Consider the following 13,227-nt stretch of genomic DNA (forward strand, 5'->3'; position numbering starts at 1 on the left):
TGATGAAAAGATTGACACACGAAAGAAATCTCATCCTGTATATATATCAGAGAGAAGACAGAGATGTCATGGCCATCTTTTAGGTGATCTCTGAAAGCGATACTCCCTCTATGGACATTGAAAACGTGGACATGAATTACAAAGGCAAAGTCCATATATGTTCTCAAAGGGTAATATATATGTGCACAATTTCCGGTTTTGTTCCGTGCTATATGCACGAAATGTCGGTAGCATCAGTACTGTACAACAAGATATTTTTATGTATGTAAACTGATAATAAATAAATTATTCAATCGCGAAAGATACTGTAATATTCAAAGATGAAATAAATATTTTTCTATATTTATTGTCATATTTATATCTTTTTATTTACAAAATACAAAATGCCTGTGGGATAAAAACTAATTTTCCTTTCAAGAAGTAGAGGATTGTTAGGACTATTATGTGATTAATTTAGGTAATTAATATATTATGTATCTTTTAAAGAATCAGGAAATGTAGGTTCAAATAATATTAGAGAAAACAGATTATAATAAATATTTCAATAATTATAATTAATAAAAAAAATATAAGACTCGAAATATAAAATTAAACAAATCAGTTTTAATGGCAATACTAGTCAAGAGTCGATCTTATAAGACAATTATTTATTATACAATCAAATAAATATGGATCAAATTATAAAGAAAAGTTAGCGAACGTTTCGACCCTATTTTTGGGCCATCTTCAGCGCAAATGTGATGATGTGATAAAAAACAATAATAAAAGCTTTTATATCGGAGTCAATTACAAAGTGTGCCGTCTAAAGTAATAATAAATGTTTTATTATTTTGACGATGCCTGTAATAAAATCGGTCAAATTTGTCACAAGAAAATTATTTAACATTAAAAAACAAAAAGTGAAATAAATTAAATAAATAATGTAAACTAAAAATAAATAAAAAAATAGAATAATGTAAAAAAAAGAATTATTAGAGCTATTAGGTGATCATCAAAAATGACTGTTCATTTATATTCCTTCAGGAAATTCCGAGTTGAATGTACTCTTATTTTGTACGAACTACAAAACTTTTATATTCATTGCAGCTAATATTGTTATGAGTTGATGTCAGAAGCCGATAAGAAAATTATAATTTTATATATTTTTTTTATTTTGAACATAAAATGGTTTACTCTCATATTTGTTGCTATGTGTAATTTAATTGTGGAAAAGTATTTATTATTCTGTGCAGCTAATAAAAAATTTTCGATATACAAAATTTTATCGGTAAAAAAGGAAGATCCGGCATCCTCTTAAATGATGTTGATAGACTTAAAGATTCATGAGACGTTGTCAACTGTTTTGATTATACGGGAGATAATTGCACTAATTATTTTAAACATGAAAATATTTTAGCTGATCCAACTTATATTTTATTATCGGAAATAAGTCTTTTATGTAGTTATGTAATTATTTTGAAATATACATTTTATTATACCAAATCATTGTTTTATCGACGATAATATATGTTTGTATAAAGATTAAACAATTGCATCAATAACGAAGTCAAAGTTTTTTATCTACAACTTCATTTGATTTTATAATTATAATTATAAAATTAAATACGAAAAACCTTGACTTTATGTAACTTTAATCTTTGCCCAGTTACGCAAACAGTTACGCAAACTGTCTGATCTTTAGCAGAATATAAAGTCGCAATACTTTATATCGTGCAAACTTATTATTTTAAATTATTATAGGCTTATTATTTTAAATTATTGTTCTAAATTATTAAAACATTTATTTTTATGCATCTCAAAAATAGTAATTTTAAAAACATATTAACCTTTGTACGCATATTTTTAAATCGTAATTAAAACTTTTATCCAATTTCAACTTTATATTCATTAAATGCCAACGTTAGACACATTTGCATAACAAGACATAGATTAAGCAGTTGCAACATATTAAAATTATACGCAAATGAATACTAACAATCGACGCAATGTTTTAATTAACTTTCTGTCCTCTTTTATATTATTTCCTGTCCTCTTTTATATTGTTTATAGCAAACCTTTCTTTTCCATCAGTTAATAGTAATTTTTTTATTAATTAATTAATCTTTTTTAATATAATATAATCGAAAAAAATATTTAAATTTTAATTTATCAATGCGACATCTCAGTCTAAAAAAAAGCGGTACACTTAAAATTGCGGAAAAAATCACCTAATTTCAAATGACGATAGCTTTGTAATAATAAGGATAGATAGGTCTGTATATTTCTCATATCTTAACAAATATTTATATCCTGTGTTGATCACAATTATTACAAATTATCTCGTATTATATGAATTTTATATTGAATGATATATGCATAAGTTCAACTAAAAATACCTCGAGTTACAAAATTATAAAGAAGATTAAAAATGCATGATGTGATACATTATTAATTATACAGTCGCAAGAATCAACATAATTAATAGGAAAAATCTAGTTATATAGGTAACAGTTTATCGCTCTATTATTTCATTACTTCTCATCTGTAGAGTAAACTATAACACATTAATATTGTAAGTATCAAATTTTATCTTGACAACATTTTATATATTGTTACGTTCCTGATGTTCGTAATCGTCAAGTCGGCATTACAAACGATGAGCATCTGGTTGTTAAAAAGGAAAGAACAGCTGAGTCGAAAGATAGTTGTCAAGCTATCCGGTTTTCATATACGAGCCATTATTATGTTATTAATCCATTATGTTATTAATCTGTTGTTCGTGTATGTTCTGTGTATGTTTCGCAGAAAATTAAAGTTTCTGTGTGTTCTCTAAAAGTGCTCTTTTAACGCGATCCGCAACAGTCGTTCTCTTTAGTGCGCGTCTTTGATATATCTCGAAGTTCTCGTCTCGAACGTAATAATATATATATATATATATATATATATATATATATGTATATGTATGTATGTGTATATATACTCCATTTATTATTTCAGATTAACATATATGAAAATAATTGTTTATTGTGATGGAAGAAACATACAGATCGTGCATTAATATTGATTCTGGCGATGAAATCGTTATTTCAGGTATCGCTGGTAGATTTCCAGATTCAAATAATATGAATCTTTTACAAGAAAATCTATTCAATAAAGTTGATCTTCTTAGAACAGATCATGGCCGATGGAAAATGGATAATTAAAATTTATAATCTTACTCGTGATTGGTTAACATGAAATATGTCTTCTCTTTTTCAATAATTACAAAATATTATAAGAATATGTTTTTAATTAAAATTTTAAAAAATATAACATTAAATATATAGCATTAAAAATATACTATAAAACATAGAAATATAGAAATTGTATTATATAAATGTATTATAACACATATCTTTATGAAGTCATAACTCGTTAGAGCATCCAGATTTACCACAACGGATGGGAACAATTAATAATATAGAAAAATTTGATGCTGATTTTTTTAACGTATGCTTCAAGCAAGCACACACGCTCGATCCTATGACGAGAATATTATTGGAACTTACTTATGAAGCAATTATCGATGCTGGGATCAATCCAAAACAGTTGCGAGGAAAAAATACAGCCGTGATCATAGGAACAAGTTTTCTGGAATCGCAAGAGAGATTTGTGTATGAGAATCTTCAGGTAAAGAAAGTTGACTATTAAATATAGAGGAAAATAATTGATATAAAGAGTTATCGAATTCATTATTCACATGTAAAAATTTGTCGTTGCTTACTTCCTATGATTAGGTAGACGGTCTAGGCATTGTGGGATGTAACAAATCTATAGTAGCAAATATGCTTTCATATTTCTTGGATTTGAAAGGGCCATCTTATACATTCGATTCGGCATGCAGCTCCTCTTTTTATGCCATAGCTCTTGGTTATCGTGATATCATGTCAGGTCGATGCGAAGATGCCATAATTGGAACCTCACAATTATGCTTACATCCCATCTTAAATCTGCAATTCTCTCGTCTTGGTATTTTTGCTAAAATTTATCAATATCTCGTCAAATTTTGTATGTGTATGTGAAAATACATATTTTATTTTTAGGTGTTTTGTCATCCGATGGTTGTTGCAAACCTTTTGATTCTGCTGCTAGCGGATATTCGCGTAGTGAAACCTTGTCTGTGCTATATCTTCAAAAGGCAAAAAATGCTAAAAGAATTTATGCTACATGTAAACATATTAAAATAAATAACGATGGATATAAGCAGGAGGGAATAACGTTTCCATCGACACATATGCAAAGCATTTTATTGACAGAGTTTTACAAGGAATGCGATATATTACCATCTTGTCTAGATTACATAGAAGCACATGGTACCGGTACTAGAGCTGGCGATCCTGAAGAAGTCAATGCTATCTATACTGCTTTATGTAAGAATAGAAAAGCTCCGTTGATGATCGGCTCTGTAAAATCCAATCTTGGTCACGCTGAACCTGCCAGTGGTTTCACTCAGATCGCTAAGGTAGCCTGAAAATAATTTGTCGAATGATATTTTCATGTTTTTATAAAAGAAAATAATATACAGTAATGATAAATGATTGTATCTCTTATATAATAAAAAGGTCTATTTACTATTCCTGCATTGCGAGCAAAAGAATTTCGAAATTTAATGTTTATCTATTTGTGACGATTGACTTTTATACACATAAATTAAAATTTTCAATTATACACATAAATTAAAATGTTTTTAAAATATTAATCCTTTCACAAATTAATGAAAGGTTTGCAATTAAAATCACATTATTCGGATAATTAAAAAAAGACACATAACAAAATACGTATTTTTATCTAATTAATTTCAATAATTTTTTAAGGTATTAATAGCATTCGAAACCGGTTTTATTCCACCAAACATCAATTATACATCACCACGAGATGATATAGATGCTCTTGTAAATGGAGCCATACATGTGGTTACAGAAGCAATACCACTTAAGAATGGTTACATCGGCATTAATTCTTTTGGACTTGGGGGATCCAATGCTCATATGTTATTAGAATGGAATACCAAACAGAAAGTTAACAACGCAACATCGGACAATGGTTTGTCAAGACTTGTGATATTGTCTGGACGCACCGAAGAATCAGTAAATTCGTTTCTAAATGATGTTAGTAGATATTTCAAAAGGAACATTATTTACAATAATTAGAAAATATACTATTCAACAAAATTAAAAGATGATTTAAAATCATAAAAAGGGAGTGCAAATTTAAACTCACGTATCTTTGACAAAAATAGTCATAGAACAATATTTAAGAGAGCATTTTAAGGCTGAAAACTTTAATTTTTCAATGATTCAACACACGTTTCTCAACAAAGATTTCACTACAGGCGACATTTCTTTGAAGTAAACTTGCAAAATTAAAAAATAAATTTTAACCATAATGACGTGTGTGGAAAATATTTTTCTCCAAAACAAATTTAAATGCATCATAAAATTTTAATATCGCTCTACGAATAATTTTTCATAAAGATATGTGTGAATTTGAATGTGATCTTTTCTTCATGCGTTGATTTTAATAATCTTTTAACTTTGTTGAGAGTAGTGTATGTCTAGTATATAAGATTTTAAAAAATTGTTTGTCTTGTAGGTTGCTAATCATTCGACAGATGTCGAATATATTCGTTTATTACACGATATATATGCATATAATATAGAAGATCATCCATGGAGAGGATATATTATATTGAACAATTTGCAACAAAATTCAATAAAGAAAATCCAAAATAATGGGAATGTAAAAAGACCCATTTGGTTTATATTCTCTGCCTTGGGCGCGCAGTGGCCAAAAATGGGTACATATATAAAATATTCTATATTTAATATATAATAGCACACTTAAATCATGAAATAATATAACATCTAAATTATAACTTTATCAGGTCAAGATTTATTAAAATTTGACGCCTTTGCAAATGCTATAAAAATATGTGACGCTACTTTAAAATCATATGATATAAATATTATGGACATTTTGTTAAAACAAGACGGAAAAAAATGCCAAAGCAGTTTACACACATTTATCGGCATCGTTGCCATTCAGGTAAAATATTATAAATGTATAAATTTATATGAAAATTGTATACATGAAGTGAGTCATTAGAAACTGCCTTCAAAGATATTTTAATATTATACTTTATATTTTATATTATTATATTTATATTATATTTTAATATTATTTTATAACTTTGTAGATTGGATTGGTAGATCTTCTAACATCTTTAGAAATTAATGCAGATTACATGATTAGTCATTCGGCTGGTGAACTTGGTTGTGCATATGCCGATAAATGTCTAACTATTGATCAAACTATTTTATCGGCATATTTTATTGGTTTGGCCTGTATCGAAGAAAATGTGATTCACAGCTCTATGGCAGTTGTGAATCTTAATTATGAATCCCTCAAAAATATATGTCCAGCAAATATTGAAATAGTGTGTTACAATAGCGAAAACAGTAATATTGTAACTGGACCCATAAGATCCATAAAAGAATTTATTAAAAAATTACAGGTATTATTTATCAATTCAATTTTTAATTAGGTTGATTTTTGACTTGTCTTCTTATAAAAATATTCAACTTTAAGAGTTTATTTTAATTTGCTTTATATTTGCTTACATTAATTAATTTCAATTTGCCAGATTAATAATATTAACGTGAAAGAAATCTCTTGCGATGTACCATATCACAGTCATTACCTCACACCCGTGGAAACACAACTTTTATTTAATTTGAACAAAGTAATACCACAACCGAAAAAGCGAAGTCCAAGATGGATCAGTACTTCTGTACCTTGCATCGAGTGGTCCAATACGGCAACAAAATTATCTTCAGCAAACTATCATACGCGTAGTATATTAAATACTGTTCTCTTTAAACAAGCAACGAAGTTAATCCCAATTAACGCCGTGACTATCGAAATTGCACCAGATAGTATCCTACAACATATTTTGAAAGAATCCTTACATCCAGAAGTGACGAATATCGTATTGACTCAGCGCACTGAAAATGTCACCAATGTAACTATGCGAGGAATTGGAAAACTTTACAATTGTGGCTTACAGCCGCAGATCGTTAACTTATATCCACCAGTGAAATTTCCAGTTAGTCGAGGAACTCCTATGATCGCTCCATCTATCAGGTACATACATGCAATGTCAAGAAAGATTTTTCCCTTTTTCTTCCCAAGCCTCTCTCCCTCCCTTGTTCCATCACTCCCTCGATTCTGCCTTCTTTCTCTATATCCCTTCCTTATTCTTTCGCTCTCTTGCTCCTTTCCTCCCTACCTTTCTCCTTTCTTGGACACCCTGTAACAAATAAGATTTTGATGCCAAATTATATACATTAAAATACATTAAAATCAAATATTGAAAACATTATTCTTTATAGGTGGGATCATTCTGAAGATTGGTTTGTGGCAACTTATCAATCGCAAAGGTCTATACAATCCAATGAAAGACACATCGAAATCAATCTCAGTAATGAGGACTACAATTATATGAGTGGTCATGTAATCGATGGAAGAAATTTACTACCAGCGACAGGATATCTTGCGCTTGTTTGGGAAACTATCGGCATGATGGAAGGAAAAACATATACAACTATGCCGATAATATTTCGAGATATAAGCTTTATTCGTGTTACTCATTTATTGAATAACATTGTAAAATTGACAATTGCGATACAAAAAGGTATTTACATTATTCTTACATTATTCTTGAATAGTAACGTTAAAATCATATGATTTCATAATTATGTGTAATATCAAAAGTGTAAAATATTATAGATAGCGGAAAATTTGAAATTATTGAAGGAGATAGCGTTGTAGTAATGGGTACAGTACATACTATATCGAATCCAGAACAAGAAATAATTCCAAACAACCTATTGTCGGAGAATGATAATGAGGAAGAACATATGACTGCTCGAGACATTTACAAAGAATTAAAATTACGTGGTTATCAGTATAGTGGCTGGTTCCGTGGATTAAAAAGCGCATCTCTTTCACGCAACAAAGGACATATTGCTTGGACAAATAATTGGGTGACGTTTATGGATACTATGCTACAACTGCATATTCTTGGATATGATACTAGGAACTTATATGTTCCTACAAGTATTGAAAAATTAGTGATCGATCCTGCGCTTCACTCATTAAAGCTGCGGGACATAATAACAGAAGATGATAAACGTATGTTCATAGTCAATTAGAAAAAAATTAATAATTTAAAATCAAATATATAAATACATTAAAAACATTAAAATCAGATATTGAAAACATTAATAATATAAATTATCTTAATATCGCTAGTCAATTATTCAAAGGATCGTTGGAGATAATAATGGACCAAAACTAGCCAGAAATTTTTTATGTTTATTGTTTACAACGTTTCGACGTTTGTGGTTGTGGTCCTTATCAAGTAAATACTGGAAATATAATAATTAGATCTAATTATTTAATATATTTCCAGTATTTACTTGATAAGGATCACAACCATATGGTCGAAACGTTGTAAACAATAAACATAAAAACATAAATTTCTGGCTAGTTTTGTTCGATTATTACCTCCAACGATCCATTGAAAACATGATAATTTTTTATCTACCACATTGTTATTACTACATTATATCTACTACATTATTACTAATATAATGGAATCTTTGTGTAATAAAATAATTGATTGAATTGTCTCATTATAGAATTATCAATACGAATATACAAAGAAATAGACACGATTATATCTGGCGGAATAGAGATACGAGGCATTAAAACTACCATGATTTCTCGCCGGAAATTAATCCAGGATCCCGTTATTGAAGAACACATATTTGTAGCTCATCATGATCGTGCGAAGATTTCTTTAGGCGAAACGATCCAAATATCGGTGCAGCTTGCGTTGGAAGATCATCAGAATATTAAAATAAAAGCCATTGAATTAGTTGAAGATATCGATAATGTAACATTGGAAGAATTATCATCTCCGCTGTTAATTAAAGCTTTTAATGATATGCCACTAATACAGGCAAATGTCACTTTATTAACATCATCGAGTCGTTTCAGTTCAGCAGAATTGCCACAAAATGTTACAATCGCAGATATAAATGCATCTTTAGATGATAAAGTGTTAATAGCTGTTGGATTCAATCTTTTGACGAAACAAATCTCGTTAGAAAAACTTTTACCACTCATAAGAGAAGGTGGATATCTGTTGACACGCGAAAAGTACAACATAATTAACTATGAAAAATATTTGCAGCAATACGAATTAAATATTATTCTTGAAAAGCGCACTGATACGGAAGTAATTATACTTTTGAAGAAAAAAGTTGAGATAAAAAAGACGACTGTTGTCTATATAGATAATAACAATTTTAATTGGCTCCAAAAACTAAAATTACTTTTGAATGATGAGAATCAACTTGTTAAAGACAGTAGAATCATAATTGTTGGAGAAAAAGACTTTGAGTGCGGTTTGCTAGGCTTCCTTAACTGTTTGAGGAAAGAGATAGGCGGCGAATTTGTTAGAGGTGTACTTATTCAAGATCAGAACGCTCCTAAATTCTCTTTACAAAATCCCTTTTATATGCAACAATTACAAAAAGACATGACTATTAATGTTTTGCGGTCTAATAAAATCTGGGGATCTTACAGGCATTTACAATTACCGCGTCCAGAAGCCCAACTTGTACCTTCCGCTTATGTTTGTCAAATGGTATATACATATTTTTGCGAAGATTTGCAAAGTTTTTTTAATAGTATATAAATAATTTCTATATGTATACATGCGCAATAATAGGTAAATCTGCATAAAAGGGGACCATGCTCGGATTACTTTGACCTTGACATATGTTGTCAAAGTCATCCTCCTGAGTAACAGTCAAAAGGTTTTAGTCGTCGGTCGTTGTTTATTAAAAAAGTTATTAACGAAGAAAGCCAAGATACGAGCGGGATCTCCTTTTACGCAAGTTTATCTAATAATAATTATATTTTTGTTTTCTGTAATGTAGAAATTTGCTATTTAAAATTTTACTTTACATATAGTATGTTACATACTAATAAATTTTCTTATATTTTATAGGTTCGTGGTGATCTGAGTACATTTTGTTGGATGGAAAACGAAATATCTGATTCTCGGGTCGAAGATTTGATACGTATAGTTTATTCGTCTATCAATTTCAGAGATATAATGTTAGCTACTGCGAAATTAAATTCATTGCCGACCGCAATGTCGCAAGAACGATTTCAAAGTATACCTCTTGGATTGGAATATGTAGGATTCGATACCAATGGACGTCGCGTAATGGGACTTCGTGATAACAAGTAAATATTATTATTATTCAAGCAATTATTATATAAAATATCATTGATCAATTGATCAATTATATCATCAATTAATTAATATTCTCGCTCTTTCTAGATGTATAGCAAACATCGTTGTGAAAGACAAAGATTTATGTTGGAACATACCTGATACATGGACATTTGAAGATGCTGCTACAATCCCATGCGTTTATAGCACGTGTTACTTAGCTTTATATATTTATGGGAAGATGAAGAAAGGCGATAAAATACTTATACATTCCGGTACTGGAGGCATTGGACAAGCAGCTATTCACCTAGCTCTTAACGAGGGATGCGAGGTGTTTACTACCGTAGGTACAACTGAAAAGCGAGAATTTATTAAGAGAACGTTTCCGACTATTACGGATAAGTATATTGGAAATTCTCGAGACACCAGTTTCGAACAAATGATAATGTTGCAAACAAACGGTTACGGCGTAGATATCGTGTTAAATTCGTTGTCAGAAGAAAAACTAATTGCGTCCGTTCGTTGTCTAGCACGAAATGGTCGTTTCCTGGAGATCGGCAAATTCGATCTTGTTTCTAACAATCCTTTAGATATGATCATGTTTCAAAAAGGTATTAGTTTTCATGGAATTCTATTAGAAAATATATTTCTGGGTTATCACAAGCATAAGTCTCTATTATCCAAAATGATGGCTAACGGTTTGAAAAATTTGATCATTAAACCACTTCAGGTGAAAGTTTTTCCAAAATCAGAAATTGAAGCGGCTTTTAGATACATGTCAAGTGGGAAACATATAGGAAAGGTATGTTATTAATATAACCATTTTACAATATTTATAAATGGTATTACAACAATTTGAAATATTATAATACTACTCTCGACGTCTCTCTAATATATAAATATATATTTTTAGATAATTTTAAAGATTCATGAGGAAGATCAATCTTTGAACGAACTTGTTGTTGCACATCGTTGTTACTATTGTCTCAGTAATAGAATCTATATTATATTAGGAGGTCTAGGTGGATTCGGTTTGGAGTTAACCGATTGGCTAATACTACGAGGCGCTAAAAACGTCGTGCTGATTTCGCGAACTGGGATAAAAAATGGTTATCAGCGCATGAAACTTCAATTGTGGAGATCTTACGGTGTAAATGTGATTATTATGAAAAATATCGATACTGCCAATCGTGATGATTGCGAAAACCTTTTGCGAACTGCGGAAAAGATAGCACCGGTAGATGCGATATTCAACCTGGCCGTAGTGCTGAAGGACAACATTTTGGAAAATCAAACCATCAATACCTTTACGGAATCCTTCAAATCGAAGGCCTGGACGACGCAAATGTTGGACAAGCTGTCTAGAAAAATCTGTCCTAAACTACGGCAGTTTGTAGTGTTCTCTTCCGTTGCTTGCGGTAGAGGAAACACTGGACAAACTAATTATGGCATGGCTAATTCCGTCATGGAGAGAGTGTGTGAGAAAAGGGCGAAGGATGGATTACCTGGACTGGCGATTCAGTGGGGAGCTATAGGTGACGTAGGTCTTGTCCTGATATGCAAGAAGAGAATAAGAAACTCGCTTTCGGCGGTATTTTGCAACAAAAGATATCTAGCTGCCTTAACGAACTCGATACATTTTTACTTCAAAACCGGCCAGTCGTAAGTAGCATGATTGTAGCCGAGAAGAAAGTAAAATCTTCCAGATTTTACAATATGATGGAAACTGTTGGTAATATTTTAAGTAAGTATTCGCATGCAGACTACTTCATATGTATTAAACTATTTCTCGCATAAGATATAAATCTAATATTTTATATTTACAGATGTAAAGGACATAAAAAAGATAAGCCAAAATACATCTTTACCTGAGCTTGGAATGGATTCTATGATAGTTGTGGAAATTAAGCAAATCTTGGAACGAGAATTTGATATCTTTTTACTGTGCAAGAAATACGGAATCTTACTTTCGCAAAACTTAATGAGATTTCCAAAGGTTATTAATACATTGTATTAGTAAACAAAATTTCTGGCTAGTTTGGTCGACTACACTTTTTTTCAACAATCCTTAGATTATTGACTAGCGACATTAAATTATTATTTATTTTTTAATTTTTCTATTTATGATAAATCTTAAGGTGCCTGAATGGGAAGCTAAGTATCCTTTCACTACTACAAATAAAAACTGAAATAGGGGATACATAAAAAGGCATAAGAGAATTAATTATGTTATGACTTTTTAATCATATTGATGCTTATTATAATAATATTTTTTTAACAATATTAGAATTAAATATATTTCAACCAATGCTTTAAACATTTCAATCCTTATTACTTAAACAATAAACAATTTAATCGAGAATCGATAAAATGATATAAGATATTAAATAATCACTTCGATCATTGTATCTCTTACGGACTATAATTATTATTTTAATACTTAGAGTCAAATATTTCACCCATATTATACTTTGTACTACTTGACAATCTAAATGTAATTTGCATTATGAAAGAACACAAAGAAAAACAATCGAATTACAGATGCAAATAATTAACATAACAAAATGCTCCGTGATAAATGATTTAATTAATAATCAATAAATTAAAGTATTTCTGTCATTTAATATTTCGCGTTAGTGTATATTTTATAATATATAAAATATTTCAACGAATTGGCGATAACACAGTGTTCGGCTTTAGCAATATAAAATATAAACAGTAGCACACTATACGTTATGGCTTTGTCATCATTCGCACAATGATTCTCGAGTAATAAAGTTGTGGTGAGAAACGCTTCGTATATTGTAATTTTTGTATTAAACACGATTACAATTAATATTAAACATAATTTGCTATAAATATTAATAATTAAAAATTAATTAACTTTTGATAAATGA

The 13,227-nt window shown here is 29.9% G+C and overlaps 1 protein-coding gene across 1 annotated transcript; it reads left to right on the forward strand.

Moving 5' to 3' along the window:
• The first annotated feature begins 2,982 nt into the window (after positions 1–2,982).
• Positions 2,983–12,425, forward strand: LOC112637553 (fatty acid synthase-like). The gene is given in 18 exon segments (XM_025407570.1): positions 2,983–3,174; positions 3,398–3,648; positions 3,756–3,987; positions 4,062–4,480; positions 4,833–5,126; positions 5,611–5,815; positions 5,903–6,063; positions 6,215–6,532; positions 6,662–7,161; positions 7,410–7,711; positions 7,807–8,211; positions 8,721–9,733; positions 10,100–10,341; positions 10,439–11,132; positions 11,244–11,880; positions 11,883–12,074; positions 12,157–12,261; positions 12,264–12,425. Coding segments are annotated over 18 exon segments (6,207 nt in total). The 5' UTR covers positions 2,983–3,008; the 3' UTR covers positions 12,335–12,425.
• Positions 12,426–13,227: the final 802 nt, after the last annotated feature.

The sequence above is a fragment of the Camponotus floridanus genome, unplaced genomic scaffold (assembly GCF_003227725.1).
Source record: "Camponotus floridanus strain SB8 unplaced genomic scaffold, Cflo_v7.5 scaffold18, whole genome shotgun sequence".
In the NCBI taxonomy this organism is placed as follows: Eukaryota; Metazoa; Arthropoda; class Insecta; order Hymenoptera; family Formicidae; genus Camponotus; species Camponotus floridanus.